General features: G+C 42.8%; 1 protein-coding gene across 1 annotated transcript in view; it reads left to right on the forward strand.

Moving 5' to 3' along the window:
• The window catches only part of LOC5511091 (coiled-coil domain-containing protein 150), a 30,777-nt gene that overhangs the window by 12,760 nt on the left and 1,102 nt on the right, over positions 1-16,915 (forward strand). Inside the window, exons 19-24 of the mRNA XM_048724789.1 lie at positions 9,142-9,417; positions 15,175-15,272; positions 15,626-15,689; positions 16,017-16,103; positions 16,181-16,260; positions 16,623-16,731. Of these exons, the coding sequence (XP_048580746.1) occupies positions 9,142-9,417; positions 15,175-15,272; positions 15,626-15,689; positions 16,017-16,103; positions 16,181-16,260; positions 16,623-16,731 (714 nt within the window). The remainder of the gene's footprint in view (positions 1-9,141; positions 9,418-15,174; positions 15,273-15,625; positions 15,690-16,016; positions 16,104-16,180; positions 16,261-16,622; positions 16,732-16,915) is intronic.

Genomic DNA, 16,915 nt, shown 5'->3' on the forward strand with positions numbered 1-16,915 from the left:
ACACGTTACTTCACCTTACAATACACTTCATCTCATCTCCCTCTACCTCGTGTAATGTTTAATACTTACCTTGGCTTACAACACGTTACTTCACCTCACAATACACTTCATCTTATCTCCCTCTACCTCGTGTAATGTTAAATACTTACCTTGGCTTACAACACGTTACTTCACCTCACAATACACTTCATCTCATCTCACTCTACCTCGTGTAATGTTAAATACTCACCCTACCTTACAACACGTCCTTTCATTTCACAATACACTTCATCTCATCTCACTCTACCTCGTGTAATGTTTAATACTTACCTTGGCTTACAACACATTACTTCACCTTACAATACACTTCATCTCATCTCACTCTACCTCGTGTAATGTTTAATACTTACCTTGGCTTACAACACGTTACTTCACCTCACAATACACTTCATCTCATCTCACTCTACCTCGTGTAATGTTAAATACTCACCCTACCTTGCAACACGTCCTTTCATCTCACAATACACTTCATCTTATCTCCCTCTACCTCGTGTAATGTTTAATACTTACCTTGGCTTACAAGACATTACTTCACCTCACAATACACTTCATCTCATCTCACTCTACCTCGTGTAATGTTTAATACTTACCTTGGCTTACAACACGTTACTTCACCTCACAATACACTTCATCTCATCTCACTCTACCTCGTGTAATGTTTAATACTTACCTTGGCTTACAACACGTTACTTCACCTTACAATACACTTCATCTTATCTCACTCTACCTCGTGTAATGTTTAATACTTACCTTGGCTTACAACACATTACTTCACCTCACAATACACTTCATCTCATCTCACTCTACCTCGTGTAATGTTTAATACTTACCTTGGCTTACAACACGTTACTTCACCTCACAATACACTTCATCTCATCTCACTCTACCTCGTGTAATGTTTAATACTTACCTTGGCTTACAACACGTTACTTCACCTCACAATACACTTCATCTCATCTCCCTCTACCTCGTGTAATGTTTAATACTTACCTTGGCTTACAACACATTACTTCACCTCACAATACACTTCATCTCATCTCACTCTACCTCGTGTAATGTTTAATACTCACCCTACCTTACAACACGTTACTTCATCTCACAATACACTTCATCTTATCTCACTCTGCCTCGTGTAATGTTTAATACTTACCTTGGCTTACAACACGTTACTTCACCTCACAACACACTTCATCTCATCTCACTCTGCCTCGTGTAATGTTTAATACTTACCTTGGCTTACAACACATTTCTTCACCTCATAATACACTTCATCTCATCTCACTCTACCTCGTGTAATGTTTAATACTTACCTTGGCTTACAACACGTTACTTCACCTCACAATACACTTCATCTTATCTCACTCTACCTCGTGTAATGTTTAATACTTACCTTGGCTTACAACACGTTACTTCACCTCACAATACACTTCATCTCATCTCACTCTACCTCGTGTAATGTTTAATACTCACCCTACCTTACAACACGTTACTTCACCTCACAACACACTTCATCTCATCTCACTCTGCCTCGTGTAATGTTTAATACTTACCTTGGCTTACAACACGTTACTTCACCTCACAATACACTTCATCTCATCTCACTCTACCTCGTGTAATGTTTAATACTTACCTTGGCTTACAACACATTACTTCACCTCACAATACACTTCATCTCATCTCCCTCTACCTCGTGTAATGTTTGATACTTACCTTGGCTTACAACACGTTACTTCACCTCACAATACACTTCATCTTATCTCACTTTACCTCGTGTAATGTTTAATACTTACCTTGGCTTACAACACGTTACTTCACCTCACAATACACTTCATCTCATCTCACTCTACCTCGTGTAATGTTAAATACTCACCCTACCTTACAACACGTCCTTTCATCTCACATTACACTTCATCTCATCTCACTCTACCTCGTGTAATGTTTAATACTTACCTTGGCTTACAACACATTACTTCACCTCACAATACACTTCATCTCATCTCCCTCTACCTCGTGTAATGTTTGATACTTACCTTGGCTTACAACACGTTACTTCACCTCACAATACACTTCATCTCATCTCACTCTACCTCGTGTAATGTTTAATACTTACCTTGGCTTACAACACATTACTTCACCTTACAATACACTTCATCTCATCTCACTCTACCTCGTGTAATGTTTAATACTCACCCTACCTTACAACACGTTACTTCACCTCACAATACACTTCATCTCATCTCACTCTACCTCGTGTAATGTTTAATACTCACCCTACCTTACAACACGTTACTTCACCTCACAATACACTTCATCTCATCTCCCTCTACCTCGTGTAATGTTAAATACTTACCTTGGCTTACAACACGTTACTTCACCTCACAATACACTTCATCTCATCTCACTCTACCTCGTGTAATGTTTAATACTTACCTTGGCTTACAACACGTTACTTCACCTTACAATACACTTCATCTTATCTCACTCTACCTCGTGTAATGTTTAATACTTACCTTGGCTTACAACACATTACTTCACCTCACAATACACTTCATCTCATCTCACTCTACCTCGTGTAATGTTTAATACTTACCTTGGCTTACAACACGTTACTTCACCTCACAATACACTTCATCTCATCTCACTCTACCTCGTGTAATGTTTAATACTTACCTTGGCTTACAACACGTTACTTCACCTCACAATACACTTCATCTCATCTCACTCTACCTCGTGTAATGTTTAATACTCACCCTACCTTACAACACGTTACTTCACCTCACAATACACTTCATCTCATCTCACTCTACCTCGTGTAATGTTTAATACTCACCCTACCTTACAACACGTTACTTCACCTCACAATACACTTCATCTCATCTCACTCTACCTCGTGTAATGTTTAATACTTACCTTGGCTTACAACACATTACTTCACCTTACAATACACTTCATCTCATCTCACTCTACCTCGTGTAATGTTTAATACTCACCCTACCTTACAACACGTTACTTCACCTCACAATACACTTCATCTCATCTCACTCTACCTCGTGTAATGTTTAATACTCACCCTACCTTACAACACGTTACTTCACCTCACAATACACTTCATCTCATCTCCCTCTACCTCGTGTAATGTTAAATACTTACCTTGGCTTACAACACGTTACTTCACCTCACAATACACTTCATCTCATCTCACTCTACCTCGTGTAATGTTTAATACTTACCTTGGCTTACAACACGTTACTTCACCTCACAATACACTTCATCTCATCTTACTCTACCTCGTGTAATGTTTAATACTCACCCTACCTTACAACACGTTACTTCACCTCACAATACACTTCATCTCATCTCCCTCTACCTCGTGTAATGTTTAATACTTACCTTGGCTTACAACACGTTACTTCACCTCACAATACACTTCATCTCATCTCCCTCTACCTCGTGTAATGTTTAATACTTACCTTACCTTACAACACGTTACTTCACCTCACAATACACTTCATCTCATCTCCCTCTACCTCGTGTAATGTTTAATACTCACCCTACCTTACAACACGTTACTTCACCTCACAATACACTTCATCTCATCTCCCTCTACCTCGTGTAATGTTTAATACTCACCCTACCTTACAACACGTTACTTCACCTCACAATACACTTCATCTCATCTCACTCTACCTCGTGTAATGTTTAATACTTACCTTGGCTTACAACACGTTACTTCACCTCACAATACACTTCATCTCATCTCACTCTGCCTCGTGTAATGTTTAATACTTACCCTACCTTACAACACGTTACTTCACCTCACAATACACTTCATCTCATCTCACTCTACCTCGTGTAATGTTTAATACTTACCTTGGCTTACAACACGTTACTTCACCTCACAATACACTTCATCTCATCTCACTCTACCTCGTGTAATGTTAAATACTCACCCTACCTTACAACACGTCCTTTCATCTCACAATACACTTCATCTTATCTCCCTCTACCTCGTGTAATGTTTAATACTTACCTTGGCTTGCAAGACATTACTTCACCTCACAATACACTTCATCTCATCTCACTCTACCTCGTGTAATGTTTAATACTTACCTTGGCTTACAACACGTTACTTCACCTCACAATACACTTCATCTCATCTCACTCTACCTCGTGTAATGTTTAATACTTACCTTGGCTTACAACACGTTACTTCACCTTACAATACACTTCATCTTATCTCACTCTACCTCGTGTAATGTTTAATACTTACCTTGGCTTACAACACATTACTTCACCTCACAATACACTTCATCTCATCTCACTCTACCTCGTGTAATGTTTAATACTTACCTTGGCTTACAACACGTTACTTCACCTCACAATACACTTCATCTCATCTCACTCTACCTCGTGTAATGTTTAATACTTACCTTGGCTTACAACACGTTACTTCACCTCACAATACACTTCATCTCATCTCCCTCTACCTCGTGTAATGTTTAATACTTACCTTGGCTTACAACACATTACTTCACCTCACAATACACTTCATCTCATCTCACTCTACCTCGTGTAATGTTTAATACTCACCCTACCTTACAACACGTTACTTCATCTCACAATACACTTCATCTTATCTCACTCTGCCTCGTGTAATGTTTAATACTTACCTTGGCTTACAACACGTTACTTCACCTCACAACACACTTCATCTCATCTCACTCTGCCTCGTGTAATGTTTAATACTTACCTTGGCTTACAACACATTTCTTCACCTCATAATACACTTCATCTCATCTCACTCTACCTCGTGTAATGTTTAATACTTACCTTGGCTTACAACACGTTACTTCACCTCACAATACACTTCATCTTATCTCACTCTACCTCGTGTAATGTTTAATACTTACCTTGGCTTACAACACGTTACTTCACCTCACAATACACTTCATCTCATCTCACTCTACCTCGTGTAATGTTTAATACTCACCCTACCTTACAACACGTTACTTCACCTCACAACACACTTCATCTCATCTCACTCTGCCTCGTGTAATGTTTAATACTTACCTTGGCTTACAACACGTTACTTCACCTCACAATACACTTCATCTCATCTCACTCTACCTCGTGTAATGTTTAATACTTACCTTGGCTTACAACACATTACTTCACCTCACAATACACTTCATCTCATCTCCCTCTACCTCGTATAATGTTTGATACTTACCTTGGCTTACAACACGTTACTTCACCTCACAATACACTTCATCTTATCTCACTCTACCTCGTGTAATGTTTAATACTTACCTTGGCTTACAACACGTTACTTCACCTCACAATACACTTCATCTCATCTCACTCTACCTCGTGTAATGTTAAATACTCACCCTACCTTACAACACGTCCTTTCATCTCACATTACACTTCATCTCATCTCACTCTACCTCGTGTAATGTTTAATACTTACCTTGGCTTACAACACATTACTTCACCTCACAATACACTTCATCTCATCTCCCTCTACCTCGTGTAATGTTTGATACTTACCTTGGCTTACAACACGTTACTTCACCTCACAATACACTTCATCTCATCTCACTCTACCTCGTGTAATGTTTAATACTTACCTTGGCTTACAACACATTACTTCACCTTACAATACACTTCATCTCATCTCACTCTACCTCGTGTAATGTTTAATACTCACCCTACCTTACAACACGTTACTTCACCTCACAATACACTTCATCTCATCTCACTCTACCTCGTGTAATGTTTAATACTCACCCTACCTTACAACACGTTACTTCACCTCACAATACACTTCATCTCATCTCCCTCTACCTCGTGTAATGTTAAATACTTACCTTGGCTTACAACACGTTACTTCACCTCACAATACACTTCATCTCATCTCACTCTACCTCGTGTAATGTTTAATACTTACCTTGGCTTACAACACGTTACTTCACCTTACAATACACTTCATCTTATCTCACTCTACCTCGTGTAATGTTTAATACTTACCTTGGCTTACAACACATTACTTCACCTCACAATACACTTCATCTCATCTCACTCTACCTCGTGTAATGTTTAATACTTACCTTGGCTTACAACACGTTACTTCACCTCACAATACACTTCATCTCATCTCACTCTACCTCGTGTAATGTTTAATACTTACCTTGGCTTACAACACGTTACTTCACCTCACAATACACTTCATCTCATCTCACTCTACCTCGTGTAATGTTTAATACTCACCCTACCTTACAACACGTTACTTCACCTCACAATACACTTCATCTCATCTCACTCTACCTCGTGTAATGTTTAATACTCACCCTACCTTACAACACGTTACTTCACCTCACAATACACTTCATCTCATCTCACTCTACCTCGTGTAATGTTTAATACTTACCTTGGCTTACAACACATTACTTCACCTTACAATACACTTCATCTCATCTCACTCTACCTCGTGTAATGTTTAATACTCACCCTACCTTACAACACGTTACTTCACCTCACAATACACTTCATCTCATCTCACTCTACCTCGTGTAATGTTTAATACTCACCCTACCTTACAACACGTTACTTCACCTCACAATACACTTCATCTCATCTCCCTCTACCTCGTGTAATGTTAAATACTTACCTTGGCTTACAACACGTTACTTCACCTCACAATACACTTCATCTCATCTCACTCTACCTCGTGTAATGTTTAATACTTACCTTGGCTTACAACACGTTACTTCACCTCACAATACACTTCATCTCATCTCACTCTACCTCGTGTAATGTTTAATACTCACCCTACCTTACAACACGTTACTTCACCTCACAATACACTTCATCTCATCTCCCTCTACCTCGTGTAATGTTTAATACTTACCTTGGCTTACAACACGTTACTTCACCTCACAATACACTTCATCTCATCTCCCTCTACCTCGTGTAATGTTTAATACTTACCTTACCTTACAACACGTTACTTCACCTCACAATACACTTCATCTCATCTCCCTCTACCTCGTGTAATGTTTAATACTCACCCTACCTTACAACACGTTACTTCACCTCACAATACACTTCATCTCATCTCCCTCTACCTCGTGTAATGTTTAATACTCACCCTACCTTACAACACGTTACTTCACCTCACAATACACTTCATCTCATCTCACTCTACCTCGTGTAATGTTTAATACTTACCTTGGCTTACAACACGTTACTTCACCTCACAATACACTTCATCTCATCTCACTCTGCCTCGTGTAATGTTTAATACTTACCCTACCTTACAACACGTTACTTCACCTCACAATACACTTCATCTCATCTCACTCTACCTCGTGTAATGTTTAATACTTACCTTGGCTTACAACACGTTACTTCACCTCACAATACACTTCATCTCATCTCACTCTACCTCGTGTAATGTTTAATACTCACCCTACCTTACAACACGTTACTTCACCTCACAATACACTTCATCTCATCTCACTCTACCTCGTGTAATGTTTAATACTCACCCTACCTTACAACACGTTACTTCACCTCACAATACACTTCATCTCATCTCACTCTACCTCGTGTAATGTTTAATACTCACCCTACCTTACAACACGTCCTTTCATCTCACAATACACTTCATCTCATCTCACTCTACCTCGTGTAATGTTAAATACTCACCCTACCTTACAACACGTCCTTTCACCTCACAATACACTTCATCTCATCTCCCTCTACCTCGTGTAATGTTAAATACTCACCCTACCTTACAACATGTCCTTTCACCTCACAATACACTTCATCTTATCTCACTCTACCTCGTGTAATGTTAAATACTCACCCTACCTTACAACATGTCCTTTCACCTCACAATACACTTCATCTTATCTCACTCTACCTCGTGTAATGTTTAATACTCACCCTACCTTACAACACGTCCTTTCACCTCACAATACACTTCATCTTATCTCACTCTACCTCGTGTAATGTTTAATACTCACCCTACCTTACAACACGTTACTTCACCTCACAATACACTTCATCTTATCTCACTCTACCTCGTGTAATGTTTAATACTCACCCTACCTTACAACACGTTACTTCACCTCACAATACACTTCATCTCATCTCCCTCTACCTCGTGTAATGTTTAATACTCACCCTACCTTACAACACGTTACTTCACCTCACAATACACTTCATCTCATCTCCCTCTACCTCGTGTAATGTTAAATACTCACCCTACCTTACAACACGTCCTTTCACCTCACAATACACTTCATCTCATCTCACTCTACCTCGTGTAATGTTAAATACTCACCCTACCTTACAACATGTCCTTTCACCTCACAATACACTTCATCTTATCTCACTCTACCTCGTGTAATGTTTAATACTCACCCTACCTTACAACACGTCCTTTCACCTCACAATACACTTCATCTTATCTCACTCTACCTCGTGTAATGTTTAATACTCACCCTACCTTACAACACGTTACTTCACCTCACAATACACTTCATCTTATCTCACTCTACCTCGTGTAATGTTTAATACTCACCCTACCTTACAACACGTTACTTCACCTCACAATACACTTCATCCCATCTTACTCTACCTCGTGTAATGTTTAATACTCACCCTACCTTACAACACGTTACTTCACCTCACAATACACTTCATCTTATCTCACTCTACCTCTTGTAATGTTTAATACTTACCTTGGCTTACAACACGTTACTTCACCCCACAATACACTTCATCTCATCTCACTCTACCTCGTGTAATGTTAAATACTCACCCTACCTTACAACACGTCCTTTCACCTCACAATACACTTCATCTTATCTCACTCTACCTCGTGTAATGTTTAATACTCACCCTACCTTACAACACGTCCTTTCACCTCACAATACACTTCATCTTATCTCACTCTACCTCGTGTAATGTTTAATACTTACCCTACCTTACAACACGTCACCTGACATCGATTTCCATAACTTTACCTTACTAGGTGTTAAGTTAAACAAGCAGTCACATTTTGTTCTGCTGTTCTGTTCTTTATTGTCACAGCTTAAGCGAGATCTGGATGAGGCTCTAGAATCAAACTCTCACCTAAAAGGGGCAAACCAGACGTTGGAGGATAACCTTCGGGGGTTGGAACAACAACTTGAGAAAACCAAAGGACGAGCGAAGAGCCTGAAGTACCAGCTTGACCAGGTGAAAAGGGAAAAGAAGCAGCGCCAAGAGGACGAAGAGGAAGCTACCGTGAAAGTGCAAAGGTTCCAAGGAGAGCTAAACCAAATGGAAAAAGTAAAGGCCGAGTACATGCGTAAAAACAAGGAGCAGGTGAATACATTTTCTGGAAACAGTTTATTGATGTAGAAATACGCACAACAGTAGAACAAAAATAATGTCATGTCAAGACAGCGTAAAACAGGCGCCTAAAACTTAGCTAACGGAGTTAACTATCCTTGTCGCGTTGTTGAATTCTTTTTCAGGGCCGTTTGATGTTTATGCATTTAGATATTTGTTGGTACGCGTGGTGAAACCCTCCGCCAGTTGAATAAGACCACAAACTAGGACACAACTTGGAAACGCTTTAATCAACAGAGAACCAAAGCCAGTATCGTAACACAGCAAAAAACAAGATGGCGGGGAGATGGCAGGATTTGGTGAACGTAACATAACTAAGTACCGCTGACCGGTACTGGCGTGACTTCCTTTCTTTCTCTCTTATACTATCTACTGTAGAGAAATCACACAACTAATGTCTTTCACGGCGTACAATGTAAATACGATGGACTGATTAAAGGATAGGACTATAACAGTAAGCCTAATTGCTAGCATAGTTTATACATTAAGCCCTATTTAAAGTCAGTGATAAAGTCGTCATCTCTATAACGTAAGGGAAGGTGACGCTCGCGGGTAGACCTCCTAGGTGGGGATGTGTCATCATCTTGAAGATTGGAGGGACAGTGACTGAAGTCCATAGCTCTCGTCTCAGAGGCTTCGGCATCACTTTGGGGTGGTACATCCCGGGAAGGTGGATCAGTTATCGCTGTCGGTATATCTGGTGGGGCTGGGGGCGGAAGCCTCTTGGTGTCCGGAGTGTCATCTTCATCTGCGGAAGAGTCACAGTCATAGGCTGCAGTCGGTGTCTTGTCCGGTACTTCAGATGGAACCCTGTAGCAATCTGTTTTTTTTACTCTGTATGACGTAGAACGTAACTGCGAGCCAATAAACTTTCTGATATTACAGAAGCCTCCTTCAGTGTCTACGACGAGATATCTATCTCGCCCTCGGGTCTTGTTCCTGTCGGGATGCAGGTAAATGAGGTCGCCAACAGTGATTGCTGTGGATGGGCGAAAGTCTGCGGTGGGCGCTTTAGATTTCTCGCTGTACGCGTGGTTAGAATTCCGCTGGTTGTGCTGTTTCTCTATGAGGGTTTGGTCTTGGAAGGGGAGTTGACTGTTGGAAAACTGGTCACGCTGAGTCCACATTTCCCTCGCAGACAGACCACGTAATCGGATGCGGGCGTTGAGATTAGCTGTAGCGACTGCAAGTGCTACTTCAGAGACAGGGCCCCCTAGTGGGTCAAGCTGTAGGATCTCACGTTCTAACTCTTGTACTGCCTTTTCAGCTACCGGGTTCTTATTGACGTTCTTTGCGCGTCCAATTTCGAGGACTAATCGATGGTGTTGCAGGAGCTTGTCTTCCTTTAGCGCTTGAAATCCTGGGGCTGGGTCAGTGCGAATGATGGCGACGGGACCGTCGAGGGGACGCATCTGCACGCAAAGACGAATGAGAGCATCGCGAAGGGTAGAGTGCTGCTCGTTGGTTAACAGTAAGCTGGTGGTGTACGAAGTCACGCACTCTCGTACAATCAGGATAAACTGGCGTGACCGACGTATGACGTCTGCTGCGAAAGAAACTCCAATGGCGTCGGGCGGGTCGCAAGACGACTGTTCTATACGTGCTTTGCTGCTTGTACGGAGAGAAGCGCAATGGTGGCAAGCTTGAGACACGCGAACGATGGCCTTCTCAAGATCAAGGGCGAACAGATAGCGCTTGGTGGCCATCTTGAGTTGGTGAGTTGACGGGTGACATAGCTGAATATGTAGAGCTGTGAGTACGCCGTCAAGAACGCGACGTGGAACAATGATGCACTCACGGCTGGGCGATAAGGGTGTTTCACGTTTTACGACGAGTAAGCCATCCTTGGCGATGGTGGCGACACCAAGATATCGTTTGACGTCTTTGATGTTTGTTACCTTTTTCGAAGGTCGGGTGCCCTGTTTGAGGTGGGAGTGAGTTCGACGTAAGTCAGGACATTCGGACTGAATCGCGAGCCAAGCTGATCGGCTAGTGAAAGGGAGCCGCTCGTTGCCATCAATGACGTCCTGAATTGATGAGCGCCTGACAACAGAGTCCCCGAGCTGTTTGACAAAGGAACAGATCTGACAGGCTTCATCTTCGCACGGTGGAGCGTTTCGACTTGCGAAATCTGAGGGGAGAATGGAGGACCCTGATACGTGTCTGACTGTGGCTTGGTACTGACTGACTGCAGAGAGGAAGGTCGAAATTCGTGGGCTTGCGGAAAACTCGCCGCGGCATAATTTCTCGTACGCCTGTACGCAGGGTTTGCTGTCAGTCAAGATGGACGCTCGGTGATGAGATTGTATTAAGTAGGGGCTGAAATGTCTGGTAGCAGAGGCTATAGACAGTGCCTCAACTTCGCAGGGCAACCAAGACGACTGTGAACCTTTTAGCTTGGCGCTGTAGAACCCAGCGAGGTGTAGGTTGCCGTTACGTGTGATGTAAAGTGTGGCGCCGATTCCTGGGTCACGCAGGGCGCCATCCGTGACAATCCATAGGAAATCCTCAGGTCTTGGCAGGGTGATGACGCGGGTGGAAGAGAGGGCCTTCTGGGCATTATAGAAAGCCGTATGTAGATTGTCAGTCCACTCAATAGTATCTCGTGACTCCCGGCCAGCGACAATTTCGTCGAGGGGTGATAGAAATGTGGAGCACTGTGGTACGACTCGTGAAAGTACCTTGTATGCGCCAATAAAAGAACGCATGCGACCAACGGTAGTTGGGGTTGGACATTGGGCTAGCGTAGCAACTCGGTGGGGGCTAGCCTTCAAGGTGCCTGCACTCCAGATCCATCCAAGAATAGTAGTGGTCTTGGGGTTGATGATTGTTTTGGAGGCAGACAAGCGAAGATTGCATTCGTGAAGAGCCTGGAGGGTTCTTTTCCAGTTGCTGAAGAGTTCATGTGGGGTGTTTCCTCCACAGTAGAGATCATCGGCAAGCTTGACAACAACGCCTTCAGCAAGAAGATCTCCAAGGACGCGGCACATTAGTTCTTCTAACGCAGTTTCAGAACCAGGCATACCCATTGCACAACGGGTGTAAACTCTGACGCCGCGAAAGGGAGTTGCGACTCCGCAGTATTTCAGAGAGTCTCTTGACAGAGGGATCTGATAAAATGCACTGGTTAGGTCAGTCGCAATGAGGTGATTCCATTGGGCGATTTGGCGTAATGTTGAATCGACGTTTGGCATTAACGACGGTTGAGGTTTGCTGTATCTTCCAACATCAGCAAAGGCTGTTACAAGGCGTGAACCTCCATTCGGCTTGCGGACTAGAAATGATGGATTTAGATATTCCACGGAGATGCCTACGTCTTCTGGGCGTTTAAAGACCCCCTGATTCTCCAGTTCATCAAATTTATCTTGTAACTCGAGAAGTTTTTCACGTGCATATTGGGGAAGGCGCCCTTTCCGTTGGGGGGGTTCAACAGGCCCCATGTTGACTCTGGCTTCGAAGGGGCCTACGTGGCCGTTGTAGCCTTCGATATTAGCGTCAAACACCTGGTCGTATTCATGGTGGAGGGCTTTGAACTTGGCTTTGATATCTGATGGTAGCAAACTGTCAGGATCTAGAGAAACGTTTGCTGAATGAAGGGTGTCTGTAGAAGGGAACGCACGGGCTGGGCTGGTCGTTGTGACGTTCGATGGTTCGAAAAGTTGGCGGACTTGACAGAAGTGCTCGTTACGTTTGAGTGAGCGTGGCTCCGATGTAAGGTTGGGAATACGTATTCTTCCGGCTATGCTGGTAACGATGCCAGGGGGAGGCCAGACAGCAGATGGTTTTACTCTACGAGCGCTCGGCGCGTCGGTACGAGGTTCAAGTGCATACTCGGCATCAGTGGGTGTGTCGTCCGGTAGTGTGATTTCAAGAAACTCGCCTGGCCAGACTGTTGCGTTGCGTGGTGGTGCACGGAGGACGGTTACAAGGCGTGCCGTGGTCGAGGTGAGGGTGGAGTGGTGGGCTCCATAAGTGTAGATGGTGTTGTCTCCAAGGATAATCTGCCCTTTTGCAGGTCGGACCGCAATGTCATTTTTCTCCATAAAGGGCGTGCCGGCTAACACTTCTACGTCTAGGTTTTCTACAACGAGACCTTCAAATGAGAAAGACTTATCTGCCCGGGTGAAAGAAAGGCGCGTTTCACCAACAACATGTAACTGGGATGAGCCGTCGGCCTGGCTTACGGACTGAGAGCTGGTTGTAATATTGCAACCGAGGCGTGTCGCGGTGGAGAGTCTTATCATGTTGCCTGTGGCACCGCTGTCGACGGTCATTCGTACGGTATGGTGATTGTAGAAGACGTCTAGATATGGTGACTGGCGGGTCTGTATTCTGAGGACGACCGCGTCATGGGCAGTGTGTGCGGGGGGGTCGATGGACTCAGTCGAGGGCATTTGGGCGTGTGTCTCTAACTCAGAGTCATTGTCGTCGAAGATGTCAGCGATTTGTCTTGCTTTAATCATATAGCGCCGATCGCTATCTGGGAGAAATTTGCATTCGCTTAGGAAGTGATGAGTATCCGACCGATTAGCCTGACTGCAGAGTGGGCATACCTTCGAGGAGCGGGGCTTTCTTGATGTGGTCTTGCTATTTGGTGCCGGTTTCCACTGATTGTTGTGGCTTGTGGCAGGTTTCCACTGATAAGTGTTGCTGACGGCTGAGCGAAGGATCTTTGCATCATCGGACGTGCGAATTTCCTCTAGCAGGGAGCTCAATGCCTGAGAGATTTCTGGTTTGATCGATGCGAGAGTCCTAGAACGTAGCTCTGTCCCGTACCGTTGCTTAACAAGGCGAGGTAGTGATGGGTGAATAAGCCTCAGCCAAGTCAACACTATGAGGTTTTCTAGTGTTGGGGAAAGTTCCTCTTCTTCTGTTACTTGTTCGCCATGGTGAGTTAGGTTATTGGGTTTGAGGAGGGAATCCTCGGCGAAAGCCATAAGTCTTTGAAACAGGTCTTCCGGGCGCTCGTCGGGCTCTAGATGGATGTCGACGAAATCTATGAAGTGTGCACCAGTTACTTGAAATCCAAAATGTTGTCGGATCGCCTGCCAGATAAACTCTAGAGATGTAGAGTTCTTAACTAAAGTGTTTCTCGAAATAATAGGACAGTAGTTTGCGATTTGTCCTAGCATAAGTTCTAAAAAGTTCACCTTCTGTTGGGCAGTGAGGCGTTTTGATTGCTGAACGGTTTCATCATCATCGGTATAGCCACGGAGAGGTTCGGTCTTTGTTTTCCTTTTCCATGTAGCTCCATCGGCAAGATAAGTTGAGAAATTTGTATCGAGAGACAGCGTATACATCAGGTTTTGCTTCCAGTTTTCAAAACTGGTGATAGTTTCGGTTTTAGATAGGCTCCATTGTTTTGGTGCTCTGTGAGTAGCAGCCATTTCTTCGGTAAATAAGTTGTGCTGTCACAGCGGCGTTTGCTGTTCTATTCTGTGATTTTTTTGGCGAAAGAGACGAAGGGACGAAATCCAGCTGCCACCACGCCAGTTGAATAAGACCACAAACTAGGACACAACTTGGAAACGCTTTAATCAACAGAGAACCAAAGCCAGTATCGTAACACAGCAAAAAACAAGATGGCGGGGAGATGGCAGGATTTGGTGAACGTAACATAACTAAGTACCGCTGACCGGTACTGGCGCTCCAATAAACCGATACAAAAATCTAAAAACATGGTAAAAAAACCGAACACAATTTATATCTAACGATATGTCCCTTATTTAGTCGAAAACAATTGAAGAGTTTGTCTCTAAAGTTGGCGCCTTAAAGCATGAATTACAGTCCCTCATTGAAGCACAGAATGAAGCAGCGCAGGCGAACAGGTACGAGGCTTTTTGTAAACATTGAGACCACTTTCGTCCGAATTGTCGAATTCCTGTGTTTTAAGCAACGCTCCTTGTAAGTGATACCCAACCGAACGCCCAACGTATTCCGGTGTGTTAGACTTGCCTTCGTTGCTATTAGAAACAGATTGGTGGAAACATGAATACTTTTCATGAATTTCTGCCCAACCAATTTTTGTGATAGTTTTTGAGAAACGTTTGAGTTAACAGGAATGTTCGCTATATTGTCCAAACTTTCCAGAAAGATTTTTTGTGGGAACTTTTCCTTTTCGTTTGAATAAATGATTACTTAGTAGATGTTTAACTCTGTTCTCCCTACCCTTATCATCCAGACAAAAGGACAAAGAACTAGAAAAAGAAAGAGCGAAACGTAAAGACTTGGAACAGAGATTAAAGGTAAGAAAGCGTGGCTACTAGTAAGAGGATGACCAACTCATATTTAGGAGTTGTATCGTGAAAGTGGGATAACGTTGGATCGGTTTTTTTTCCGGGGAAAAGAAATGTTATCGTCAAATCTTGCTTATCGTTGGATAGAGGATGGTGAGTTGCTATTAACCTAAGTGCTACTTTCAAGCAATCGCAGTTCCCATCAACTGTGGAGTTTTGCCTGTGGGCGTAACCAGCGGGTAGATTCAGGCATTTTCTTGTCATACAAAAAGAGTCAGATATACCTGAATTAAAGTTTAGCCTACTGAAACGTGTGCGCATTTCGCATTTCCCTAGAAATTGCAATCGAAAGAAAAAGAGCTGAACTCCATCAGGGAGGAGACAGAGCAGAAGCTGCGAGAAGCGAACAACGAGAGTCAGCAGGTGACGTATTCTTGGAATTCATGCATTCGCTGTCAACAGCATTGCTCTCGTTAATTAAAACGCATTCTTGTCTACAGGTTTCTGAGAATTTAAAGCAAGCGCATAAATGGTTCAAAACGAAGTTTGAGGACCTTCAGGCGGAGCTAGCCAGATCCAAGTAAGACGCCGGATTTCCGGATACTCATGCCTAAATGTGGCTCGGTTTTATCATTTACAATGCTCGGAGTATTGCTTGTTGCAATAATGAGTATTTCTTTGGTCTTAGGAATAGATATTCTAATCGTGAAATGAAAAACATTGTCAACTGTAAACCAATCGTACATTCCCAACCACTGAGAACTTGATAAAACCGTTTTTTGTTTTTCACTTTTGTTAGCGTTGGAGGAAAAAATATTGTGAAGAATTCCTATCAAATAGCTTCCCCATTTTTCTAACGGTCGGTATATGTTATCCCCTTATACGTCTTTGCTTAGATATTTTGATTAAAACTTTCGAATTGATTATTTTTGTTAACGACAGAAAAATACAAAGTGCGTTAGAGCGTGAAAACCGTGAGCAACAGAAGAAATTGCGACTGGAGAAAAAGCAAGCTGTGAACGAAACAGAAAAGGCGAAGGAAATCCTAAGAGTATGTGGTCTTATTCAACATGACAAAAAGAATGTGTTATAATGTTTGCATGTGCATGTCACGTGCAACATTGCGTTACGTTGCGAGGGCGCCACACAACATTGCGTCAGACTCCTTTTGTGCCTTAAAGCCGCATGCAAACTGCTCCAATATTCCCCAAATTGATTGTACAACCTCATTCAGG

The sequence above is a fragment of the Nematostella vectensis genome, chromosome 3 (assembly GCF_932526225.1).
Source record: "Nematostella vectensis chromosome 3, jaNemVect1.1, whole genome shotgun sequence".
In the NCBI taxonomy this organism is placed as follows: Eukaryota; Metazoa; Cnidaria; class Anthozoa; order Actiniaria; family Edwardsiidae; genus Nematostella; species Nematostella vectensis.